The sequence below is a fragment of the Camelus ferus genome, chromosome 4 (genome assembly GCF_009834535.1).
Source record: "Camelus ferus isolate YT-003-E chromosome 4, BCGSAC_Cfer_1.0, whole genome shotgun sequence".
Classification (NCBI taxonomy): domain Eukaryota; kingdom Metazoa; phylum Chordata; class Mammalia; order Artiodactyla; family Camelidae; genus Camelus; species Camelus ferus.
In genome coordinates this window covers 18,137,046-18,160,258 of record NC_045699.1, presented here as the reverse complement: position 1 = coordinate 18,160,258, position 23,213 = coordinate 18,137,046, and the positions used below count along the sequence as shown (strand labels likewise).

Here is a 23,213-nt window from a genome sequence, read left to right as displayed (position 1 = left end):
GGAGAAGACTTGGGATGGGATCGTGGGCTGGCCAGAAATTCTGTCTCAGGTACTCAGGTCTGCATGGCAGAGAATATGCAGGCCCTGTGGAACACAGTCCACAGATAAGCCGTGCTCATGGTGGAGAATAACATTAGTCCTCAATAGTGCTATGTTTTACAATAGGAATTAATTAAGCAGTAAACCGTGACAGGACATGCATCATGGTATCATAATCACAAGCCTCAGCTGCATTACAAGGCAAAAGGCCAAAGACTGAGAGCTTTCAACCGGCCTGGGAATGCAATTAGGGTGAAACGCTGTGGGCCCCGGAGTGCCTTTATGCCAGGTTAAAAATTCATAGATACTGCTCTCTCCCTCTAGAACACTAAAATAATCCACTTCAATGGAATTCTCCAGTAAGCCAGCTTCCCTCACAATTCTTTCCAAGGTCAAAATAGAGGACAATGTGAAACTGGGAATGCCAGTGACACCCCAAGGTCAGACCCTGCCCAGCAGCCTAGTATCCTCGACTCATGGGCTGGGCTTTCTTTGTGAAGGTATCGCAGCCCTGCCCAAACATCCGTCTCACTCTTCTGAGTCTCACTATTTGGACTCAACTTGCGCATTACTAGCTTTATTGGACAACTGCTCCACGGTGGTTCAGAGCTGGTGTTTGGAAAGCGATTGGAAAATCAGCTAATAGATTTACCATCACCATTCAGGCAGCAGGCCCCCAAGTAATTGAGAAGTGGCAGGCTAACCAATTTTCAGTTGTACAGAAGAGAGGTGAAGAAAAATACAATCAAAGTACTAGAATATGCCTTAGGGTAAGCCACTCAGATCCTGCTTTCCAATCCATTGCGCGTACATTAACAGAAATGCAAGAAATGCAACTTCTCCCCCAACGAAAAAGTCTAGGTCTGCAGTCTTGTTCAAATCAAACTCTGGAAGGGTTAAAAAGCTTATCAGGCCAATCAGGGGACTGGGTGAGTCTGACAGTGTGTATTTATAGATTTAAGCAAAAATGTACACAGAATATAAATGTGACCATCAGCCATTAAACATAAAAAAAAAACCCACACACAGCTGGGGTAGATTAAGTACTAACTTCAAGTCATTTGAAAGCAGTTAGGAAAAAAAAATTTCAGGCAGTGAAATAATCTACAAACCCACCGTGGAATTTAGAATACAACCTTCTATTTGAGTGTTAACGAAAAATTATCTTATCAATCGCCACTGTTAATGCAATGGACGCACGTACGGTCACTGTATGAAAACGACAAACCTCCCTCCTTATCTTCTCAAAACATCAAATTGTACTAATAGAAGTTTCCCCCTCTGCAAGTATTCCACAGTTGAGTTCATAATAATAGAATGTATGCTATACAAGATAAGACAAACGAGGAAAATATTTATTTTCCTTAGAACAGCATTGGCAAAGGTTACTAAACTGAATCACAAATGTTTACGGCACTTGACTGAAATTCTTATCACTGTTTTCCCATGAAACCAGAAGCCTGGCCCCAAAGGTCTCTGCATTCCTACCACCCCCTCCCTCCGCCCACAGGGCAGCACCGGGCGGCGCGGGCAGCGGTGTACTCCCGCGTCGTTCCCCCAGCGCGTGCCCAGGTGCTGTCGTCTGCAGCACCAGGGACGCTCCAAAGCGGACCCCCAGGTAGCCTCGGACGTGCGCGCCACCACCCCATCCCCAGGTACCGTGCAGGGCGTGGGGCTGGCTTGGCCCCCGGTGCTACTCACACGAGCCCAGGACAAACTCGGCCGCGAGGCTCCTGGGAAGGGTTGTGTTAAAAAGCATTTCTCACCTGCTGCAGAATGTGTCTCTCCCTCAGCGTCATCAGCCTTCGGTGGAGCTCCACCAGTTCATCTAGGTATGCCTGAAAGAGAAGGGAGGCCCCGAGAACGGGCGCTTTAGGACGCAGTTCAAAAGTAAAAGCAGAAACGAGTAAGAACATACAGCAGCGGTGAGAGGTCCCACCACCTACTCCGCGCCTCGGGCTGTGGGGGCACAGCGCTCAAGGCCTTTGCAGGCCAGTCTCCCTGGCCCACCACTGCCTTCTCAAGCCAGCTTTTTTTGTTTTTTAAGGGCAGTTCTTGCACTGATCTGCTCTCAACAAGATTCAAGTGAACAGGTTCACCCTCTCCCAACAATGCCTCTACAGAGAGGAGGGGAACTCACTGATACACTGAGTTTCAGCATGTTATGACCATCTATATTCTCCTTTTAAAAAATTATTCTTCCATCTTTGAAGTATTTTAACTAAGAGAGAAAAGTCTAAGTCTGAGCGTGGAGGTTTCAATGCACACTACCAATTATGCCAGGGCAAATTAAAAAAAAAAAGCAAAAACACCTTCCTGGTCATATTTAATATCTCTATGAATGGCAAGTGACAGAACGGAAGAATGTCTCATGAAAAACAGAGCTCACCATCCAAATTAGCATCTGGTTTGTCAAGCGCTCCCCTGAAAGGGCACAGGTGCACCTCTCTTTCCGTTTGCTCTGACTCATGAGTCTTTGTTAGCATAAGTGCTTGGAAGTTACTAAGTGCCTTTGTGCAATGAAGGCAAAAGAAAAGTTCACAGAGCCTTAGCCAGGCCTCCCCCAATCCTGCAAAGCGTGTGAGGACCCTGTCCACAGAAGGACACTAACCCGTAACAGGTCTACAGGTCAGGTTTTGGATGCGTGATTGCACGCCTGGGGAAACGCACTGCACTAGGATCAGATGTGCTGCTCACCTAACCCTCGGCCTCTGCCGCAAATCTCTTACCTCCCAACTCAACGTGCCTGAGATCCCTTGGCAATCATGGATGTGGAAGGCCAAGCTTAATACTGGAGATACAAGCAAGACTTGGAACATAAACTACAAAGCACTAGGAAGAAGCGCTTGTAATTTGGGGTGTCTCAGGCACCTCTGAAGATGAAGAAAATGAAAGGAGACCCAGCAGGGATGATCAAGGGAAACCCAAGCAAACAGCAGACACATCAGTGCTGCAGGACTCAGTCACAGGCTGGAAACCTACCTTGTCACACTCCCCGTTCTTTATTTGCTTATCTGATTTGCTTTGCTTTATTGGACTTTTCACTTCAAGGATCTAGGGATCAAAGACAACACGGTTACATTTGATTTCCAGCACTTCTTAGCTAAACCAGCCACTAAACAAAGGTACTTGTGAATGAAATGTCACATAATCACACCACTTTCCAAAGAGCATTTCTACTCCATATGTTTTCTTTCTTCTCCTCTGATCTGACTTTCTCTGGGAAAAAAAAAAATATTTATATCTGAAATGCTGAGTCAGGGCAATAGAAATTAAAAAACAAAAAAAGAAGAAGAAGAAGGTGACGATAAGGAAATTGATCTACGCTTCCAGGGCTGCTCCTCCTTTGTGACAGCACTCTCACACATATGCACAGCAGCTGAGCGGCACTGGATCATAGTCCCCGCCGGCAAGAATTTTTTCTTATTCATTCTGTTGTTTCAGCATGACTACCAGGGCTCAGGACGCTGGGGATGGCAGCACAAACAAAAGGTACCTTTTTTTGGTACCTGACTTTCAGATTCTAAAAAGTACTCATATCCACTCAACGGAGGCAGCTGTGAAAATGAACGTGACCATCAGTTATACTGGTTGCTCCCAACCTGGGATCCTCCCACTCAAGAAACAGAGCCAGGACTATCTTCTGTGTTTCAAGAAATGATGTCTTTATCTGTGATAAAATACCAAGTGCCTTGCTTTTTATCTGAACTGATTACAGCTTAGGTTATGAACAGTAGCTCTGCATACTGTTCAGACAGTGAGGAGCTATGTTCATAAGTAATAAAAAGGAGAAACACATTATGACTCAATACAGTTGATTTATTACAACCTCCAAAATTGAGAATTATGAGAGAAGTATTTTTAAATGGTCCTTGCTTAAAATGGTTGAGAACCAGTGGATTTACTGATAAGTGTCTACAAATGTATATAAACATAAAAAGCAAAGTAATGTGTCTTTTTCATTTTATCCTCATTATTAAGTGATTATCATTTGAAGCCAATCTTAAGGAGGAAAATACAAAATAAAGGAGACATTTCAGAAGTCTGCTGTTGCTACTGCTCGTTTCATCCGTTCCTGCTCTGACACCCACGCCCTCACAGTCCTGTTAAAAGTCTAACATGTTCTCTAACACAAAGATTTTTAAAATGAGTCCAATTTATTTTGTGATTTAATTTGTGGAAAGAGCACTGATTGGGCTCAGAAACCTAAGTTCAGGTACCAGCCCTATCATTTCAACATTTTGGAACCTCAAAAACACAAGAATAAAGTCAGAGAGATGAACAGAATGATGTCCAGACTCCCATTCAGCTATAAAACTTTCTACTACTGATAAAAATTTTAGTTGTTGAGAGTGACATTCTAGAAAAGACCCTATACTTCAGAAAGGGTATATTTTTCTTTGAATTAAAAAAAATATGTGTAAGAAGTGAGCTGCTAACAGAGTCCTGCCTGAGACTCGCTTCATTTCTTCGTTTATAGCATTAAGATAACCAGATGAGCAACGTGACCAGGCTCGCCTACAATACAATACTTCTGGCAACACAAGGAAATTACTTAATCGCAGGGGCAGAGCCACAGTTTTGAACACGCTCCGCTGTAAAGGAAACCAAACACCCCACTACATTCAGAGTTTCCTTCTCTCTATTGTTGTTGGAAATGAGAGCTCGAGGGACCGCTCGGCGCTGAGACCCAGGAGTAGGCAGGTCAGTAGATGGCACTCCTGGCCAACGCAGATCCGCGCTGGGCCAAGCGGAGCCAGGCGAGAGGAAAAACACGCCTGCCCGCCTGCTCGCCTCGCCTCGTGCAATAGAAAACCGAATTTTGTTCCCATCACATCCCTCCCCTCTAACCTCCCTCCAATCCGGTCCCCAAGTCTTTGCGTTCTAGGGGGTCCGAGTGGCCGAGACCTCTCTATCTGCAATATAGAGCTGTTAACCAGGCTTCCAGAGTTCCGCCACCTTCTCTTCCAAAGCAGAAAATAGAACGTTCACGGCGCTTCGGTCCCACCCTACACATTCCGTAAGTGCTAGGCACAGAAGGCCGTGCTACGCTGAAATCCTAGCTGCTTTCTGCAGCGGCTGCAGTGGCAGGAACAAAAGCTCCGGGTGTCAGTGATCCGCCTCAAGTTACTGAGTGGCTGCCCAGAGAGGGCTCAGTTAATCTTCCTGCTTTGATCTCTCCCTGCTCCAAAATAAACAGCTTTGTCAAAACCTCATTCTGAGAGCTGAGCCACGCTGAAGACAATTGTTTTATTTATGATCATTTCTTATCTTGAAGGAAACGACTCCAGAAGAGAAAAGTATGGCACCTTGTCTTCCACGGGCTTATTTCAAACCAGTTTAACTGGATAGACTCTTTATTTCGTCCCACATGCCTTGCAGGCTGAGAGGTGATTTATGATATTCTGAATATTAACTCAGGTCCAATGGATCGCTTCCTTCCTTTCAGGCCCCTCGCTCCTCCCTCCCTTCGAGACTTCCAGCCAAAAAGGATCTGGAATTTTGACGTTGTCTGAAATTCACACAAGGGAGGTTTGAAGTGAAAAAAACAAAAACAAAAACAAAAAAAAACCCATCCATGGTTCAAATGGCACAGCCCTATTCTTCCCTATTGAGCTGTCTGGGGAGAAACAACCAGCCGGACTGCTGAGAGGCACCATGTACGCACATGGTTAAGTCTCTGAAAACAGAACTGTGATTAGTTGCACTTTTGTCCTTAATCTGAGGATATGGCTTGAGAATCAAATTTTCAAGATTATTATTTTCCTGTATTCCTTTGTGAGCACTGACAACTCAATTATTCGGCAGATGGATTCTCTACTGATGGGCCTTTCATGTTAATGATCACGAGGAGCTCCTAACAACACTCAGGTTAATTATGTGCTTTGTTGACATGTGGCGCTCGCTCTCTCTGCTCACTTTTTTTTTTCCAAGAGTTAGAAAATATTTGACTCAATTAGCACTTTCCCTCTTGCCGAGGCCCTGGAAGATGTGAGAAAAGGTAAGGAAAACACAGCCTTGCCTGGAAATGTACAGAAGCTTCACAGATCATTGTCAACCTGCAGACAGAGAAGAGCCAAGGGATGCGGAAGAAGGAAACTCAGTCTTCTCACTCCGCAGTTCAGCCTTCGCAGGATGTTTTCATCTATTACATTTTACGTGAAAGTTCAGATCATCATCGTCATCATACACACCCACAAGACTAAAAACACATTCCAGTTCCAAGACACAGGTCCAAGGAGGTAAGCTCCCTTGTGGTACATGTACTTCCTACCCTAAGCTAGTTAAAAGTGAAAGTATATGGGCCCCTTATCATGCTCATAGGTGGATGTGGCAAGTGACATTACTGAGTATTCCGGACAGATTGATGACTCACACGTGTGAAGCTACATTTGTCAAATAAACATATGCCAAGGAACCAGTGGTAGGCTATTCGATCGGATAAAGTAATCTTTACCCTTTCTAGATGGATGATACTATCCATTTTTGTTTTTGTTCTGCTAGACAAGTTGATAATAATAAAAAAAAAGTCTGACAAAGAATCTAAACCTTTCCCTGAAAACCAGCATTAGCTCAAGACTGCCAGTTGGGAAGGGAGTGAGGGTGGCTGTTTTCAGGACAAGATGGGGGCTTGTTGGAGCTGCATTTATTTAACAAACATAGTCTTAACCCTGACTGGGGAAGATGCTGAAGGAGATTAACAAGGGGCACAAAGCACCCCCTGGTGCCCTTCACTCCTGGCACTGCCACTGCCATCACCCAGGAAGTAACCTAAATCCAGCACACCACCCACTGGAGGCAGAAATCAGGTCTACATAGGTTTAAATTGGATATAAAAATATATTCAAGGTCCAAATTCTACCCTTTCGTCAGCTCTTACTGAAGCACGCGCTTACAAAAGAATCCCAAGTTATCAGTTAGGAGAGCTCAGGGCTCTTCTCAACTGACTGGCAATGATGGTTATGCCCGTAGTCCTCACTTTCCCCTGAAATGCCCGACTGGCAGTGCGGGCAGCCGCACCGGAGGTGAGAGCTGGCTGGGCCCTGGGCACTGCTGGCACCGGAGACGGGGACACCGTGGGGAGGCAGGGTAATGAAGAAGAACGTGCAATTCCCTGAAGGGCCAGTGGGTAGCGGATGGTGAGGTGGGGCCCGCAGTCACACGGAGCACACAAAGAAACTGCAGTTGAACTGTAATCAGTGAGGTTAAGAACACTGATATTATTTCTACTTAATAATGGAGGCTTTAGATTGTAGATAAACTTTATAAATGAGGCATTTTAAATTTTAAGAGATTTTTGCTTATGCTTCATACAAAATTTAAAAAGAAAAAAAAAGTCTTTAGGTATAAAGTCTCATTTTCCCGGTAAAATCAAAATCACATATTCAAGGACTAGGCCATTTAAAACTGTAGGACACCTATGAAACAATAATTCTAGAAAGACGCACGTCTTTTACTTTCAAGTTAATAATACTCATACAGTAACCTGAATTAAGCAACTATTGAAGAGGCCACGTGGAATGTGTCTAAACAAAGAAATAAGAATAACATGGTAACAGAGTATCAACCTCAATGCACCATGAGGTTTTTAAAATATTCATGATACTTGAAAATAGTTGATTTTAGCAAGTATTTAAAATATCCCAATCTTAATCATTTGTTTAACAAAAGCTCTTCCTCACAGCTTTGGAAGTTCTGCCTAGACCTTATCCAAATAACTATATTCTGAGTTGATTATCAAATGAATAAGCTTTCCTCTGGCTCGCTTTGTAACAACAACGATAATGACCGTCACTGACTCTCTTATTTTGTGAACTAACCCTTACAATCCCAAGTGACGGCCCCTTTCTCCTGGATGGGCACACAGAGGCAGAGCACCTGTGCCAAAAACCGTCCATCATCAGCTGTTTGCCAGCAAGGGACAAGCAATGCCTCACGCTCTTTGTGTGTATGATGTTGTTTGTCATCCTCCTAGGAGTCGGCGAGGTCGCTATTAATACCCCCAGTTACAGATGAGGAAACTGAGGATAAGTTAAATGTTATTTTCCCACCAACAGATTACTGTCACCTAGTAAAGTCAACAACCAGACTTCATACTACCTTCAAATGTCATATTCTTTCTAATTCATCAAATCACCTGCTTACTGCCAAAGGGAGAAATATACAGAAATCAGGAGCCAACGGGCAACACTTTTTGTCAACATCCTTTCCTTCGTCTATTTAATTAACCCAACCAACGGAACATACTTTTCGTGACAACAGAAGTTCCTTCCCCCGACTATGTGTTTATTCCTAAGCTTGTAGACTCCCATTTATTTGCGATCAAGCGGGACTTTGTTTAAAACTTAAGGGGTAAACTGTTTTGTATGCTTTGTAAAAACGATCGCATCTTATCCTGCAGAGTCTTGGAAAGTACAAACCCAGCAATTTACCTGGTTGTTGTTGGTTTTTAATAAGGGTGGCGGGGGCTCGTGATGCAGGGGTGAGGAAGCGGAACTGCTTTCACTGTCGCTGCCATCACTCAGGCTGACTCTGAAAAGAAGCAGAGGAGTCAGATGCATCATTACAGACAATCCTTGAAATATCCAAGGCAACAGGCGCAGACAGCAAGGAATCTAAACACTAGTCATTGGAAACTTGATTTAACTCATAGAACCACTACCGCGTATTGGCCCTTACTTTGTATCTGGAGCTGTGTTAAGTGTTTCACCCGCTATTATCATTTAATACTCTCCACCTCACAGATGAGAAAATTGAGACTTAGAAAGACTGGGTCACTCACCTAGGGTCACAGAGGTAAGAGGCGGGGTTCTAGGATTCAAACCCAAGCAGTGGGACCCAAAGCTGGTGCTCAGCCAGGATATCTCACTAGCTTCATTTACTCATTTCTCTCCCTGCTCCAGCTCCATCCACCTACTATCATAAGTGGGTACCCAAGCTTGCAAGTTAGTGAAATCGGACAGCTCATAGGTTACCACCATTCTTCCCCTCGCCCCTTGCCTATTTGCTACAGGTGAACACTTCACAGATAATGGGCTAAAATACAGACTGCAGGAGCGGAAGTAACTGCTAGGAAGAGTGTGGACAAGAGCCCTGCAGGACGGACAGCTCAGGATGACACCTGAGGATGAGATGTGCGAAGCCCAACACGGCAGCCACCACCAGTCATTCCTACTGTGTAACGATTCCAAGCTGACCCTAGTTCTCAGCACTGACAGAGCAATTCGTTGGAAAGACACCACAGCAACACAAAGAGACGGTGTTTGGGGTAACTGCATTAGAAAAATCCAATGGTATCTTTCAACAACGAAAGACAATAAAAATATCACCTCCTCTCCTATTTTTTTCCCTTTCAAAACAAAACAGAATTTTCTTTTAGCCAGAATAGGAGCCATTTCTATATTCTACTCTGCTGAATGTATGCCCTCCTTCTGAAATGTCCTTCGGTGTTTGCTCCCTGTCTTGGGTATAAAGTAACCTAATATAATATTCTTCTCAGAAACAGAAAATGCTTTAGAAATCAGGATAGTTTTTCTTTCACTCTGAATAGGCAATCACATTCCAGCCCTATAACATATTCAGATAGACAAGATACAAGACAGGAAATGAAAAGGATACACTGGGACATCCTTTTAGCAAAAACTGATGGAACTTGTTTTTCTTAACTAAATTACATTAATGAAGTGTTCAGTTGAAGCGCTGCTTTAAAATGCTTCTTGACTGAAGTGGAAGGCTGCGTATTTAAACTGATTAAACAGTTGAGACTTCACAAGTGCAACGGAAGATCAGATGTTACGCTGGCGGGGCTGTGCTAACAGCACCTGTCAGGAGGGGAGAAAAGCTCTTCCCACAGTGTGCATCACACCAGCCCAACTCACAAACCAGTGTGATCTGACCTGTGTTGACTCGGGACGGGGCAGGAGGTGGCGGGGCCACAGCTCATGAACACCTAGAACTTCTACGTAACAATAACTTGGGAAATTGTCTAAATAGGTGGTATGTCTTCCACCAGCTAAATGTGCGAGCAGCCAGTGGCCAGGATTTTGGTGTTACAAAGATGCTCCTCACCTGCAAGTTTCAGGCCATTTTTAGGTCTTTTTGCCCTACCAGTCTCCTTGTCAGGTTAAAGACTTCTAAAGGGAAGTGTCATAGGGCCAAGGCCATTAGATTCCTTATTTTCTGCTATTAAAAAGGAATACAGAGGGGGTGAGTTTGGGAGACAAGGTGGAGAGAGAGCTTTGAGTATGGCCATAAGGAAGAATCACTGAGACATTTGGGGATACAGATGGGGATACACTCTACGGAGCCTCAGTGAGGAATTACCAATTAGCAGACACAGGGTCTGTCCAGTTCGGAGTAAGATCACGTTCTTTTTAGGAATTTTAGGGCCTTCTACATAGTAATGGATAATGGGGAAAGATTTAATGCAATATATTATAAATGTAATTGGACTTTAAGTTCAAGTAGATTCGTATCTTTTCTACTCAAAACACATTAAAGTAAGCATGCCTATTTATTTTCCTCATGATAAAGAAAGAAAATCCTCAAGGCAATTTCGAGTTGACTATTAATTATAAGATATGAATTACCATCTTATAATGTAGAATTATGCCTCACCGTATTTCAAGCTACTCAAGGAACCTGTCAGCACACTTAAAAGGAATTTATTTTCTGGAAAACACAGAGGTAATCCTAGTTTTAATTAGGTCACACACGTAATTCATTGAAGTCAATTGTGCATTTCTAACTACAAACAGCAAACACATTTCCTCAAATTCTGAGGAAATTCTACCTACAGCAAAGGATCTACATAAATTCTTCAAGTGAAGAGTTTATTTCAGCAGCCAGCCCTGCCACCTTTGCATATACTTTCAAGAGCAAGGAATTTTCATAGGACTTTTCCCCTATGAAATTTATAGAGGAAAAGCCTCTCCTTTCTGAGAAAAAGGGATAAATGGTTCCCTGCAGAGGTGAGTGTAAGCATGCCACGCTGCCCCAACTTAAAAAGTGAATGTGACCATGTACTGCCATTGTTTTTGGAGTTTCACACCTTTGCTGTGGTTAGACGCTTAGGTCTAGTGAAAAGGTATGATTCCATTGCAGGGAACAGCCTTCCTTGCAAGACACTCACCTGCGACTTCGGCTGCCTCCTCTATTTACAGGTCTCTCCATTTCAGAGTCATTGTCATTATCCTCTGCCTCATCTGATTCCTCCTCATTGTCATCGGAATGCAGGTCTTTCATTATAGACCTTAAAGGACCTGAGTAATGACAATGAACCACAAACAATCAAAGACACTACTTCAAACACACTTAGCCAAATCAGACCCAGGGGAATGCTCACCAACACTGAACACTGGTTAAAAATTACCATTTTCATATATATGTATATTTATACAATTTCCATGGCAAATTTGGTAATTTCTGGAATGCAACCTCTGCCAAAACAGTATTGTTTTCATAACAGATGCCCGAAAATGTTCATTAGAAAATCTCTATTTCCTAGGAATTTTTTTCTATGCATTTCTCTTCCCTAAGAAAAAATCACACCTAAAAAGAAACAGAGAGATCTGTTAGTAAATTGAATGTTTTGTTAGGTTAATCCATGTATTGAAAAGTTTAGACTAATAAATCACCATGGTTGTAAGTTGTTCTTAGCAATGCAGCCTTTGTGTGGTAGTTTTTGATCTATTAAGGTTTAGCTGTTCCTTTTATTTCAAGGTCAATTTCAGGTCAAGCACGCATTTCAGTCAAGTTCAGATTATAAAGTATTTCAATTCCATGGTGTAACGTCCTATATCTGATCTTCATAGCGATCTTGGACACAAGGTCTTATTGCAACAATTTTGTGCAGCCAATTTTATTTCACGTTTTAAGAAATTCCTGGCAAAATACCAGCATGTATTTACTTAACTAAGACCATGTAATAAATCAGAGAGTATCCAGTATTAGATGGGAGAGAAAAATCAAGTCAGAACTAATTTTATCCTAGAATTGGAAAACACACATACATACACAGACACACACACATTCAGAAAAAAAAACTCATTAGAGCTGCTTATTTTCACTTTACTACTTTAAACGTGATGAAAACAAAATAGATCTTGTAAATCTTAACAGAAGAGGTTATAAAGGCAATCAAGAAAGTGAGAGAGGCACTTTCATTCTGGATTAGCCAATTCCTAAAGTCGAATCTGTGATAGGAATATCTGAGCTATCACTAAGTCGCTCCTAAAGTAAGTACAGACTCTCGGCAATCTCACTTTCTGCAAAACCCAAATTCCCCCACTTTTGGAGTGGGCTTTTATCCTTGGAAGTCAGTGGAACAGGAACTCTGAACAGCCAAAATGAACAGTGTCTTTTATTTTTTCCTGGAAGCTTAGCTTTAGCCCAAACACACACAACAACTTAATCCTTTTCAAAACACACAAGGCCATCAGGAATTCAGTGTGGTCAATGGAAAAGGTAATGTGCAACACGATGCTCAGAAACAAATTATTTCTTGATATTATCTCACTTTTCAGGTTTAAAAAAAAACAAACAGAAAAAAAAGGAGCCTACACTGGAAGAGTTTCTACACATGAAAAAAAGTGGTAAATACATTTAGTTAATGTTCTGGTTTAAATTTTTCTTTAATTAAATTTCTTTACTTTGAGTTCAAGTAGAAGAACGTATATTTTAAAGACAACAAATTAACACTCGCCAAAGAAAAAGGTCTATTAATCTGTAGAGAGATAAATAAATAAAATGAAAGATGTCTAGGAGGGAGACTAAAAGCCTATTTCTCTCTCTCAAAGCCTCAGAAGTCTAGCTTGTGCTATTGTATTTCCTTTGGGAACTCCCTGGAATGGGCTGTGTCTATAATCCTTTTGTAAAATGGGGCTCTGATGGCAGGGACTGGAAAAAGGGGACTTTCTAGAGGCCGGCCTCATACATCAGAACAATACTCATGAGCATTCCTAGGGGAAATAAATACAACTGCATAAAAGCCAAGTTATCATTCAAATACTAAAACAGCAGAAAACAGGCCATCAATCAACTCATTAAGATGTTTTATGAGAAAAACGTCTCCCTGTTTGCCAGGGAGGTGCTGATACCTTGTTGCCTGGTCTGGGACGGTGTGAAGCTGGAGCTGGAGCTGGAGCTGGAGCTGGCAGGACTGGGCTGTTCAGACTTTAAAGAAGAGAAAGGCAGCATCAGTAAACGCACGGGCCACCACACATCCAAAATTAAAGACAGCATCGCTGCTCAGATGCTGCCCTGCAAAAACACTGTGCAAGAAAGATGACTACAAACTGCCTTCTGTCAAAAACGCTATCAGAGGAGAGTCAGTGTCCTTTCCGTTTTGTCCACCATATTGTTATTAGCTGCAGAAACGAGCATAAAAACTGAAGGACAAGGAGAGAAACACCTGTGTCATTCTTGCGGCAAGAACCTGGCTTTGATTCCATGCCTGTGTTTACTGCTATCTGGATCTCTTTCTAAAAGATACCTAGATTACCCTTTCTGCAATGTTTGATTGACTCAACTGGTTAAAACATAGTGGTAATGAGGCCAAGGTCATTAGTTCAATCACATTATGAGCCAGTTAATTTTACTCTGGTCCAAGGCCATGACCCAACCCTAACCCCATTCATCCACAGTGCACAAATGGAGGCCAATGCTCGCACGGAGACCTGGCCAGCTCCTCCAAGTGAGTCAGGAGAAAATGTTACCACTACTTAAAAAAAAAAAAAAAAAAAAAAAAGCTACCCTGTAATAATTTCACAGCCCATTGATGCAGGGATAGAGTATCTATCATGCATGTACCCCAGTCTCTCACTCTCAGTGCATTCTCCACTCTTTAGTACCCAGTAAAAGTTCCACATCCTCCTTGACCCACCAAAGGCCAGAGCTCTCTTTCTTCCCCAAACCTGCCAAAAATATAGATCATCTGTCTGCTTATCAGATACACTGCAGTATTACGCTACCTCGGACATGCATGTCTTTTCTTTCCAGCAGCCTGCCAGCGCTTGAAAAAGCAGGGGTTGGGGCATCTGTCTCATCCTTCATGTTATCCCCATGTACTTAGCAACATGCATTGTACACAGCAGACGCTCTATATATGTGACTTGAAGGCAGCACATTAGGCCCTCTGTTTCCACATCTGCCAGTTTTTATGAGACTTTATAGTAGGTACAGATGGGAAGAGAAAATATATGGACAGAACTGTGCAGAGAAATTGATCATGCCACCAACACACTTGAACGTTACATATTTAAGACCCAAGCTAGTTTAAAATAACTTAATGTTGATAAATTTGATTGGAAGAGGAAACTACTTCCACACCATTTCTAACGTTCTCATAGTTTCAACTACATACTCATGTTACTTGAGAAACATTTGAGGTCTCATGTACAGGACACATCTACTTTGCTCAGTGGCTGATTACATCTATCAGGGCCACGTGGAAGACAAACTAAGAACACAATCAGAAGCCACTAAAATGAGAAGAATCTCCATTCTGTTTACACTATAGTTTCTTTCCCCTGATTTTTGCATCTCCCCTCCCAGCCCTGAGCCCACCACCCCCTCCTCTCCAGGCAACACCAAGCTCCACAGACTCAGACACAAGGAAGCACTTTGAGGCATTCCTGACGCACACTTCACATCCCCAGGCTGGGTGGGAAAACAGGTGTCAGCAATCTACCACTCATCCTGCAGGAAAAGAGCCAGACAGGGTCTCTAATGAGCAGCAGGCGGCCCACCAACCCTTCACCACTGCAAGATTTCCTTGAGATTTACCGCACAATGTACTACACATTGCTGTTCACAGCCCACGAAAAAGAGCCGGTTTAACAAGTACAGATGCCTGTGGGAGGGACTCTTCATTTTTGTCGAGTGGCTCTTCCACCGTGGAGTCACTCTGGTGAGTCACACAACAGAAAGGGCATTGAGCTAGCAGCGCTGCGCAGTGCCCAGCTGCAGAACACTCTCCCGGGATCCACAGAGCACTCGCTTTCCTCTCCAAGTTGCTCTTTTCAGCCGTGAACAGTGTCTGCAAACGGTATTATTTTGATAGCTCTGGAAACCATTTGGGAGCCAAAAAAAGAGGTTTTCTTACTTACAGTGAGTGGAGAGAGCTCTCATTCCCCATCCTGCCTGGCCAGTACACGTCACACTGGACTGAAAGGAGCTGTTCTGCCAGAGCTATTTGCTGAGAGTGACATTAATTGGGATCAAGAGGATGGTGGCAGTCTCTCTGGCTACCCCAAGCTAAACGTGACCCATCTGTCTCAAGCATCAGGTCAATGCCGGAACCAAACCTGGAGGCAGCCTTCTTTTGGTTTCTTAGCTGTAAACGTCGTTAATAATTCCACAGTTGCTAACCATCAGAAAACTGGCAAACAGTAAAGAACATAATACTGCAACAGGAGAAAAAGGCTTTTTTTGTTCAGCGTTTATCGTTAACACCCTGCCTTTCCCACAGAGCATTCGAGGAGGTTCACAACTGAAGACACATTAGTTCAATGAGAATATGAAAATAGAAAGTTCAAAGCTAGAGAGGTGGGTGGAGAAGGATAAAAATCGAATGATGGGAAGAAAATAACCATGTACAGGAAGATTTTTACAACCAGGGCAAGTTGTTGTGACCTTTTAGAGCTGAGGAGACCTCGGAGATGACCGCAGGCGGTGATTCTCATACTTTCATAAGCACTAGAATCAACTGGGAGACCTGCTGAAGTGCAGACCCCTGGACCCCACCCCAGGGTTTCTGCTTCTGTAAGTCTGGGATAGGATGAGAATCTGGATTCCTTACAAGTTCCTAGTTGAGCATGACGCTGTTGCTCTGGGGGCCAACCAGGCTTCTGAGAACCATTGGTCAAAGACTCATTCACAGCTGTGGATATTCATCAGAACCAGCTGGGTGGATTCTGTACATGAGATTCTGATTCAGTACCTTTAGTTTGTTTATATTTTAGAAGTTCAACAAATGATATTAATGAAACCACTGATATTAGGTTAATCACTTCTTTTTTAATAAACGCAAAAAAACCCTGCAAGTTTTGCAAAGAATCTGAAGTTTAAGAAAGTATAAGAGTATGCACCATGAGAAAATTAGAAACTTACTGACCTACCCAGAGGCAGCGTCCCCGAATACTATCTGAAGTATTCTGCAAGAAAAGCACCCTGATAGAACGGTTATCTATGAAGCATGAACAACCGTAATGTGGTGGGCGGACCTTAAACTAACCTAAGTGGACCAGGACGGAATTCTACTAAAAGTAAACTGCTCAGAAAGCCATTCTGTTACTAGATGAGGCTGACACAGTCAGATTTTATCAAGTCCAACAAAACAGAGCTATAGCTTAAGATTGCATTAAAAAAAAAAATCAGATTTACCCTCCAAAAACACAAATCAAGGATAATCATACAAACTAGGTAAGGTTATTTGCTTTACAAAAAAAAAATACCATAAACAGGGCTAGATAAAGATCTTTGTAGGGTTTAAGGATTGAAAAGATTACGGCATTCTCCTTCCCCCTCCCTGCGGGTGTCTGTGCCAAAACCTACGTGGAGGGAACTCCAATGAGGTTCTGATTTTTCCCCTAATTTAAGGCTTGTTCTTGAAATATCGAAATTCTCCTCACTAAAAAAAATTTTTGCTGCTTCTTGCTGATGTCCTAAGCACATGTTTAGCTGACGTACTGAGAAGAAGTTTCTTTAAATGGTGTGCTCCACAGTGACAAAAGTATAGGCTTAAGAATCTCAAATTCTGTTGCTCGCGTAGGATTGTGGGAAGACCGCTTAAGCATTCGTTTCATCGCAGAGGGAGGGCATGGAACCGCATGTCCGAGTGATCACGTTCAGTTGATACAATAAAAACTCCTGGCCCGCTGCTGTTACAGTGGCAGCTAATCAACATTTAGCTAATACTACTATTTATTTACAAGAGATCACACTCCTCTATTTCTGAAAACAAGATGTGTCTTTACTACCAAAACAACGGGCCTACCAAGGTATGCAATGCAATCTTCAACATTACACGGCTATGCAAAATCATTTTATAATGGATTTTCTACGGAGGGTTATTTGTATCCAAGACAAGTAAGAAAGACCGCATGTTCACAACTCCTAGAAGTTAAGTGCTTCAAAATTAGAACGCCTGTCAAGGTAGGGCACATGAGCGGACTTGTAAAACCTGCCACTGGTCCTGCTACCGCGGGCAGACTTCCTCCTTAGGTAATCAGAAGGCAGAAGTTCCGTCTTTTCTAATGGGCAACTATATTCATGAACAGAATTTCAATGTGATCTTTGAAACAATAAAAATAGAGAAAAGGGGAGAGAGTATAGTCACCTTTCTTCAGGAGAAAGGAAGAGAATACAGTAGAACTAAAAATTATTTTAGACACATTGCTACTTCTTTTGCACAGCATTTCTACTGGATTTAGAAAAAGAAAACACATACCCGGCAATAAAGATTATCTTCTTTGCACAAATATTCAGAAAGATTGTGTCAAGGATGAGTGTAATCAAAGAAGAAAACATAAGTGGAATACACTTTGAAAAGACTACCTCATTCATGAACTTAATGTGGCAATCATTTCATGATATATATGTGTATCAAATTATTATACACCTTAAACTAAGACAACATCTCGATAAAACTGAAAGACTACCTTATTTAGTTTCTCTACTATAAGAAACTGAAGATAATCCAACTCAACTTTCAAATATACATCTGATTTTAAAGAAAAATGACTTATAACATCTATCCTAAACAATTGTGGAAAATGTTCATCGTATGAGTGCACTCTACCTTCTCAGTTTCCATTAACAGCTAATATATAGTGAGAGCTGTATCAATAAAAGGTAAGGTCAAAGGAAAGCAAAGAAGTTCTGAAAGTTACAGAATAACACTTAATTTTAACAAGATTAAGGCAAGGGAAATTGTCAAAAGCCTAGAAACGAGAACTTTTATTTTCATTCAGTTTTACATTAATAACTGCTTCAAAATAATCCTGCCAAGAGAACAAAACCTTACTATATAGAAAGATATATGAAAATAAGATTGGACAAATCAGTCACTAACTCTAACCTTAATGTATCTTTGTGTAGCTCTATCACAGTCTTTATATTTCATTTGTTCTGCTATGAGAAAGGCAAGCGGACTAAATGTGTCCCCTCCACAAATTCATGTGTTAAAAGTCCTAACCTCCATGTGGCGGCATCTGGATAGTTACCAGGTTTAGATGAAGTCATGAGGGTGGGGCTCTCATGATGGGATGAGTGCCCTTATTTAGGCCAGACACCAGAGAACTTGCTTCCTCCCTCACCTCTCCTCCGGTGTGAAGACACGGTGAAAAGGTGGCCAGCAGCAAGCCAAGAAAAGAACCCTCACGGGGAAACCAAATCAGCCAGCAACTTGATCTTGGACTTCCCAGCTTCCGTAAATATATAAATAAATTCCTATTGTTTAAGCTACCCAGTCTATAGTGTTTTGTTATGCTAGCCAGAGCTAAGACAGCAGAACACACTTCTTATCTCTGTTTTACTTATGATGAAACAGAAGCACAATAAAATTAAGGGACCAGTGGGTAATAGGTGGTTTACAATCAAGTTTTGTGACATCTAATCCAGTTCTCTTTCTACGACACCTATTAACCTTGGGAAAGTGCTATCAAGTTAAAGCAGAGTTCTGAACACACTAACACCATTTTATAACACTAGTGTCAGGGAACAGAGTTTTCTATGTCACTGTGAAATTGAATATCCCTCTGTCTAAGGGACATCTTGTGATCGGCGCCCAAAGCAAACCAGTGATAAAACAAAACACTTAATCCCTGGGTCTGAATGTGTCTGTATCAGTTGCTTCAAACATTCATCCAATCAATACTACTACAACAGAGCCTGGCTACCCACCTCACTAGTTCAATACGTTTATTAAAAAAAAAAAAAAAGAGCAAAGAAATCTCTGAATGGCCCTGGTCCTCTTGACCTTGGCACTGATCAAGAGGACCAGCAAGCATGTATCAGGAAACACACCACGATCATTTATTTTATTTGTCTTCAAGGGTGATCTGCTCTCTTCCCCCAGCTCTTCTATACAATTCCCATAACTCCAGAGGAAAAAAGTAGATTTAATGCTTTAAATATCCTGTCAGCAACTTTTTGGAAACAAGGTCTCATGGAGAAAGGACACTGGAATAGCAGTCTGGAAACTTTTTGCTACTCAGGCCTGTGACCGTGTGGAAGAAACCACATCTCTCCGCGGCAAGCCCTCTCTATTTGTAAGTCTCGTGACAAACTGAATGAACTCGATGTTAACTTTTAATTGTATTTAGTCTTTCGGGCCCTGGTATTATCAAAAGCTATTGTTATGCCTGTCACTTGCTGGTAACACAGCAAGATCCTAAAAATCACCCTCCCTATACTTAGCGAGACAGGAAAGATCCGTAATTCTGTTACATTTTCAACTTACAGGCAAAGTCACCCTGGGTACCAAGCTAATTGGCTTTATACCGAGGTGCCTCTGTTTTATAATCGCCTTTGCCCTCTTTGTTATTATCGTCATCTTCACTATCATTATTAAACGCTGTCATCATTTGTACCCATCACCCCCTGTCTGAGAACACAAAATCCCATTAGGAAACAAAATGGCCTTGGGGAACAGCGGTCTATAAATCTTTCCATAAGACCCTTTTCCACACTTAGGGGTGGCTATAATTTTCTTTTAGCTTTCTCTCTTTTAAACAGAGGAGCCTCAAGTCTTTTATCTCTCATCACCAGTTGTACTTTGAAGCCTGCTACTGACTATTGCAGCCAGAACATGGGACCTTTCAAAAACTCCAGTTGTTGCGAGATGGTGTATGTGTCAGATGTGTTCTGAACATCACTCACTTGTTAAGAGCTTTAGGACTGAGAAATCATCTGGAAACACACACCATTTACAGTTGTACCACTATAAGCATGTTACTATTCCTTGAGCAAAGACTGTGTGAATAGAAGCTGAGTTTCACGAGGGGCCATTAAATACACCACTTAGTTGTAATGTTAGAGACGTATCTTTTAACTGGTCCTTTTTTTCCTCTTTTGTGTGTTTTGAGGGTAGAGGAAGAAAAAAGTTACAAGTGAGAGGGTTTAGAGCTGTAATGCCTCACAAAAGAGAAATAGGAAGAAAAAGTTTCCGGATAGAATTGCCCCATAATTAACTGTTATTGAAGCTGACCAGCGAGCATCAAAATACCACTGCTCATCAGCTAACAATAAGATCCTTTAACTGTTGTCAGAACAACTATTCAGTAACTTGTGAAACAACCCACCTACCTGTGTGGAGCACATGACATCTGAAATAATGGAATAGTATTAGTGTATCCTCTCTCCATGTAAGGGCAGTGTTGAACCAAAGTCCTAAAAGTATGTTATATATGGTTAGAGCACTCAGTTTGGGATTATAAAATTTTTAACATTAAATTAAATAGAATGAATTCAGAGTATCATAAAGGTGGTAATTAACCAAAATGAAGTAAAACAGATGATACCTAAAGAGACCATCTTGACAAGACATTTAACTGCGTTTCCTCATTAACTTTAGACCTTTTTTAAAAAATGGCTTACTTAAAAACGACCATAGAGTATCTGACTGACACCAATAGAATCTTTACAGACTTACACAAATGTCAAGAAGTTTTATTAATTTTAATCTCTCCACTATCTTAGAAAATTTTCCCCATTAAATGTGAAGCTTAGATTTACTACCGCAGCAGCAGCAAGAGTTCACCTTATTCTCTAAGTCCTTATTTCCATGGAACTTTGACTTCCAAACTTACCAAAATCCACTGGGAAAAAAGAACTGATTTAAAACTATCTACTCATCATCAGGTAAAAAATGCAACATCTCTCATTATCAGTCTATACAGCGTAGATTGTTGATGGTTGCAAGGACTATTCTTTACAAGCCTTGTGTCCTCCCAATTAGAATAACAGTGCGTTTTTCAGATATCATACTGGAGCTCTTTATTCTGGATGAGAGCAGCCCAAAGTTTTCGGGTGTGGATATGCACGTATGTGTTCACAAAGATAAACTGAAGGTAACCCATGGGGGAAAAGAAAATAAGGGAACCTTTATCTGTGTTTATTTTCTGTCTTTTCCTTTTAGATTTTCAATTTTTCATATGTGCTTTCTTGTACATAATGTGTTAATATAGCTATTAATATCTGTGTAATTTGGAAATATACATATATTGGGATATACGTTTACTAAGGGAGATGAGGTTTAATACCAACTCTATAGGTAATTATCAGTTTTAACGCTGTAATTTACCAGCTCAAGTCTTAATTATATGGCATAGATTTCAAATTCTGGAGCGATGTATGCTAAATACATAAGGCAGTGTCATTACCATTTACTCAGGGACTATCTGGATTTTTGTATTTTATAGTATTTATGACACTCAAAATTGACTTAGAGCTTAAATTTTTAATTTTAAGTAAAAGTACTGCAACAGAGTTCCTTATCAAATAAGAGGTAACACTTATTTAAAAATTTTTTAAATGCACATCATCTTAAAATAAAAACCCAACACAAAATACTTAAGGATGACCTCCTTTTCCCCTGAAATTCGAAATTATCTTCATTGTGGCTCTATTTGAGACTTTAATTTTACAGTGTCTGCTGAAAATTACACAATATGAAGTGAAACTGAAAATGTAATAAACAGCCTAACATCTAAATATCTTATACTTATATTCACTTCTATTAAAATGTTAAGTACTAACAAAATGTTTGTAAAAATAAAACTGTTTTTTTTTTAATTCCCTTCTCTCTTAAGGAAAATGAACTAAAATAGCAAAAACAGCACATTTAAGAGATAAAGAGCACATTTCTCATGTGAAAACATTAGGAGGCGAATTTTTTCTTTTCTTCTCCATGTACCCCCTTAAAAATGTGATCTTTAGAATCAACATGCTGCCTACTAGTAATATTAGATTCTTGTCAAGAATAGGAGGAATGTTACTGGCTTATAAGGCTCTAAAGGAACCTACATTTCCATGCACACATGTTATATAAGCCAAACAGTTGCTTTTCTTCATAAATCAATCCATTGTTGCACTTCATAATGAGAAGGCAGATTTACTGCCTTTTACCGCCTTTTCTCACCATCAGAACGATGCCTATTTGAGTAATAGAACGTTTCTCTTCTTCAAGGGTGTTTGGGATTAGGGAGGCAGGGGCAAGAACCTTTAACATCTGCTCCCTTCAAGTGAATGACACCTCCAGTTCTCACAGCCGGAATGCTGAAAAGCAAATACCCATAAGTTGATAAAATTCTCTAACTTGAAGCAGCGCAGCACTTTAAATATGCTAAGGACACACACACTTCTGAAACACACGTTTGGGACTTGAAGGTTACCCTCTAAAAAGGTAAAGCATGTCATTTTGGCTGCTAGCATTACAATTCAAATGCCATAAAATCATCATCATAGTTAGAACAATAGGCGTTTAGAATAAAGACCTTTGATTCCATCATCTTGAATTTTCTCTAACTCTGAAAACAAATCTAAAGCACTGGCTGGTAAGACTAACCATTTGTTATCTCAATATTGTGCAGTAATAACAAAGATAGTTTATAATACAGACCTACATTCTTCTGTTTTTATTTACTTAATTTATTCTTCCCTTAGGGAGAAATATTTAAGAATTGTGAACTTTAGACTTCAATTTAAAAACAAGACAAAGGCACTTGTCAGCATCTAATTCCTAACCATCTGCCTTTTAAAAATACACACGCATGTACTCACCCACTCACTCTAGTTAGGCTAAACATTCTTAGCAAGTAAGTAGATCTTGATGGATCTAAACAGAAGTTTCAGTAATCATAGTTCTACTTTTGGAAACACAGCTATCTTTACACAGGCGGCATGATTCCCACTAGCAAATGCAATCTACTATAAACAAAAAGCAAACAGACCCCATCCAAAACAAATAAATAAAGTGAGGCAGGTACTGGATTCAAGAGGAACCTCTGTTTTTGAAGAAAACTAAATTACGTCTTCTGTCCATGAATATGGAGTATCGCTAGTGAGCTAACACTTCTTGTTACTTTGGGCTATCTTTTGTCACTTAAGCAATGCTTTCTGACAGTTTTACAGGCTGTTATCCCAAGGACTTCAGTATTTATGGCCTTTATTCA

The 23,213-nt window shown here is 41.1% G+C and overlaps 1 protein-coding gene across 1 annotated transcript in view; it reads right to left on the bottom strand.

Annotated features, from left to right (window-relative positions):
• Positions 1-23,213, bottom strand: part of MLLT3 (MLLT3 super elongation complex subunit) — a 209,046-nt gene that overhangs the window by 6,540 nt on the left and 179,293 nt on the right. The window contains exons 5-9 of the mRNA XM_032477613.1: positions 13,137-13,212; positions 11,171-11,300; positions 8,472-8,571; positions 3,022-3,093; positions 1,806-1,877 (exon numbers count right to left, since the gene is read on the bottom strand). Of these exons, the coding sequence (XP_032333504.1) occupies positions 1,806-1,877; positions 3,022-3,093; positions 8,472-8,571; positions 11,171-11,300; positions 13,137-13,212 (450 nt within the window). The remainder of the gene's footprint in view (positions 1-1,805; positions 1,878-3,021; positions 3,094-8,471; positions 8,572-11,170; positions 11,301-13,136; positions 13,213-23,213) is intronic.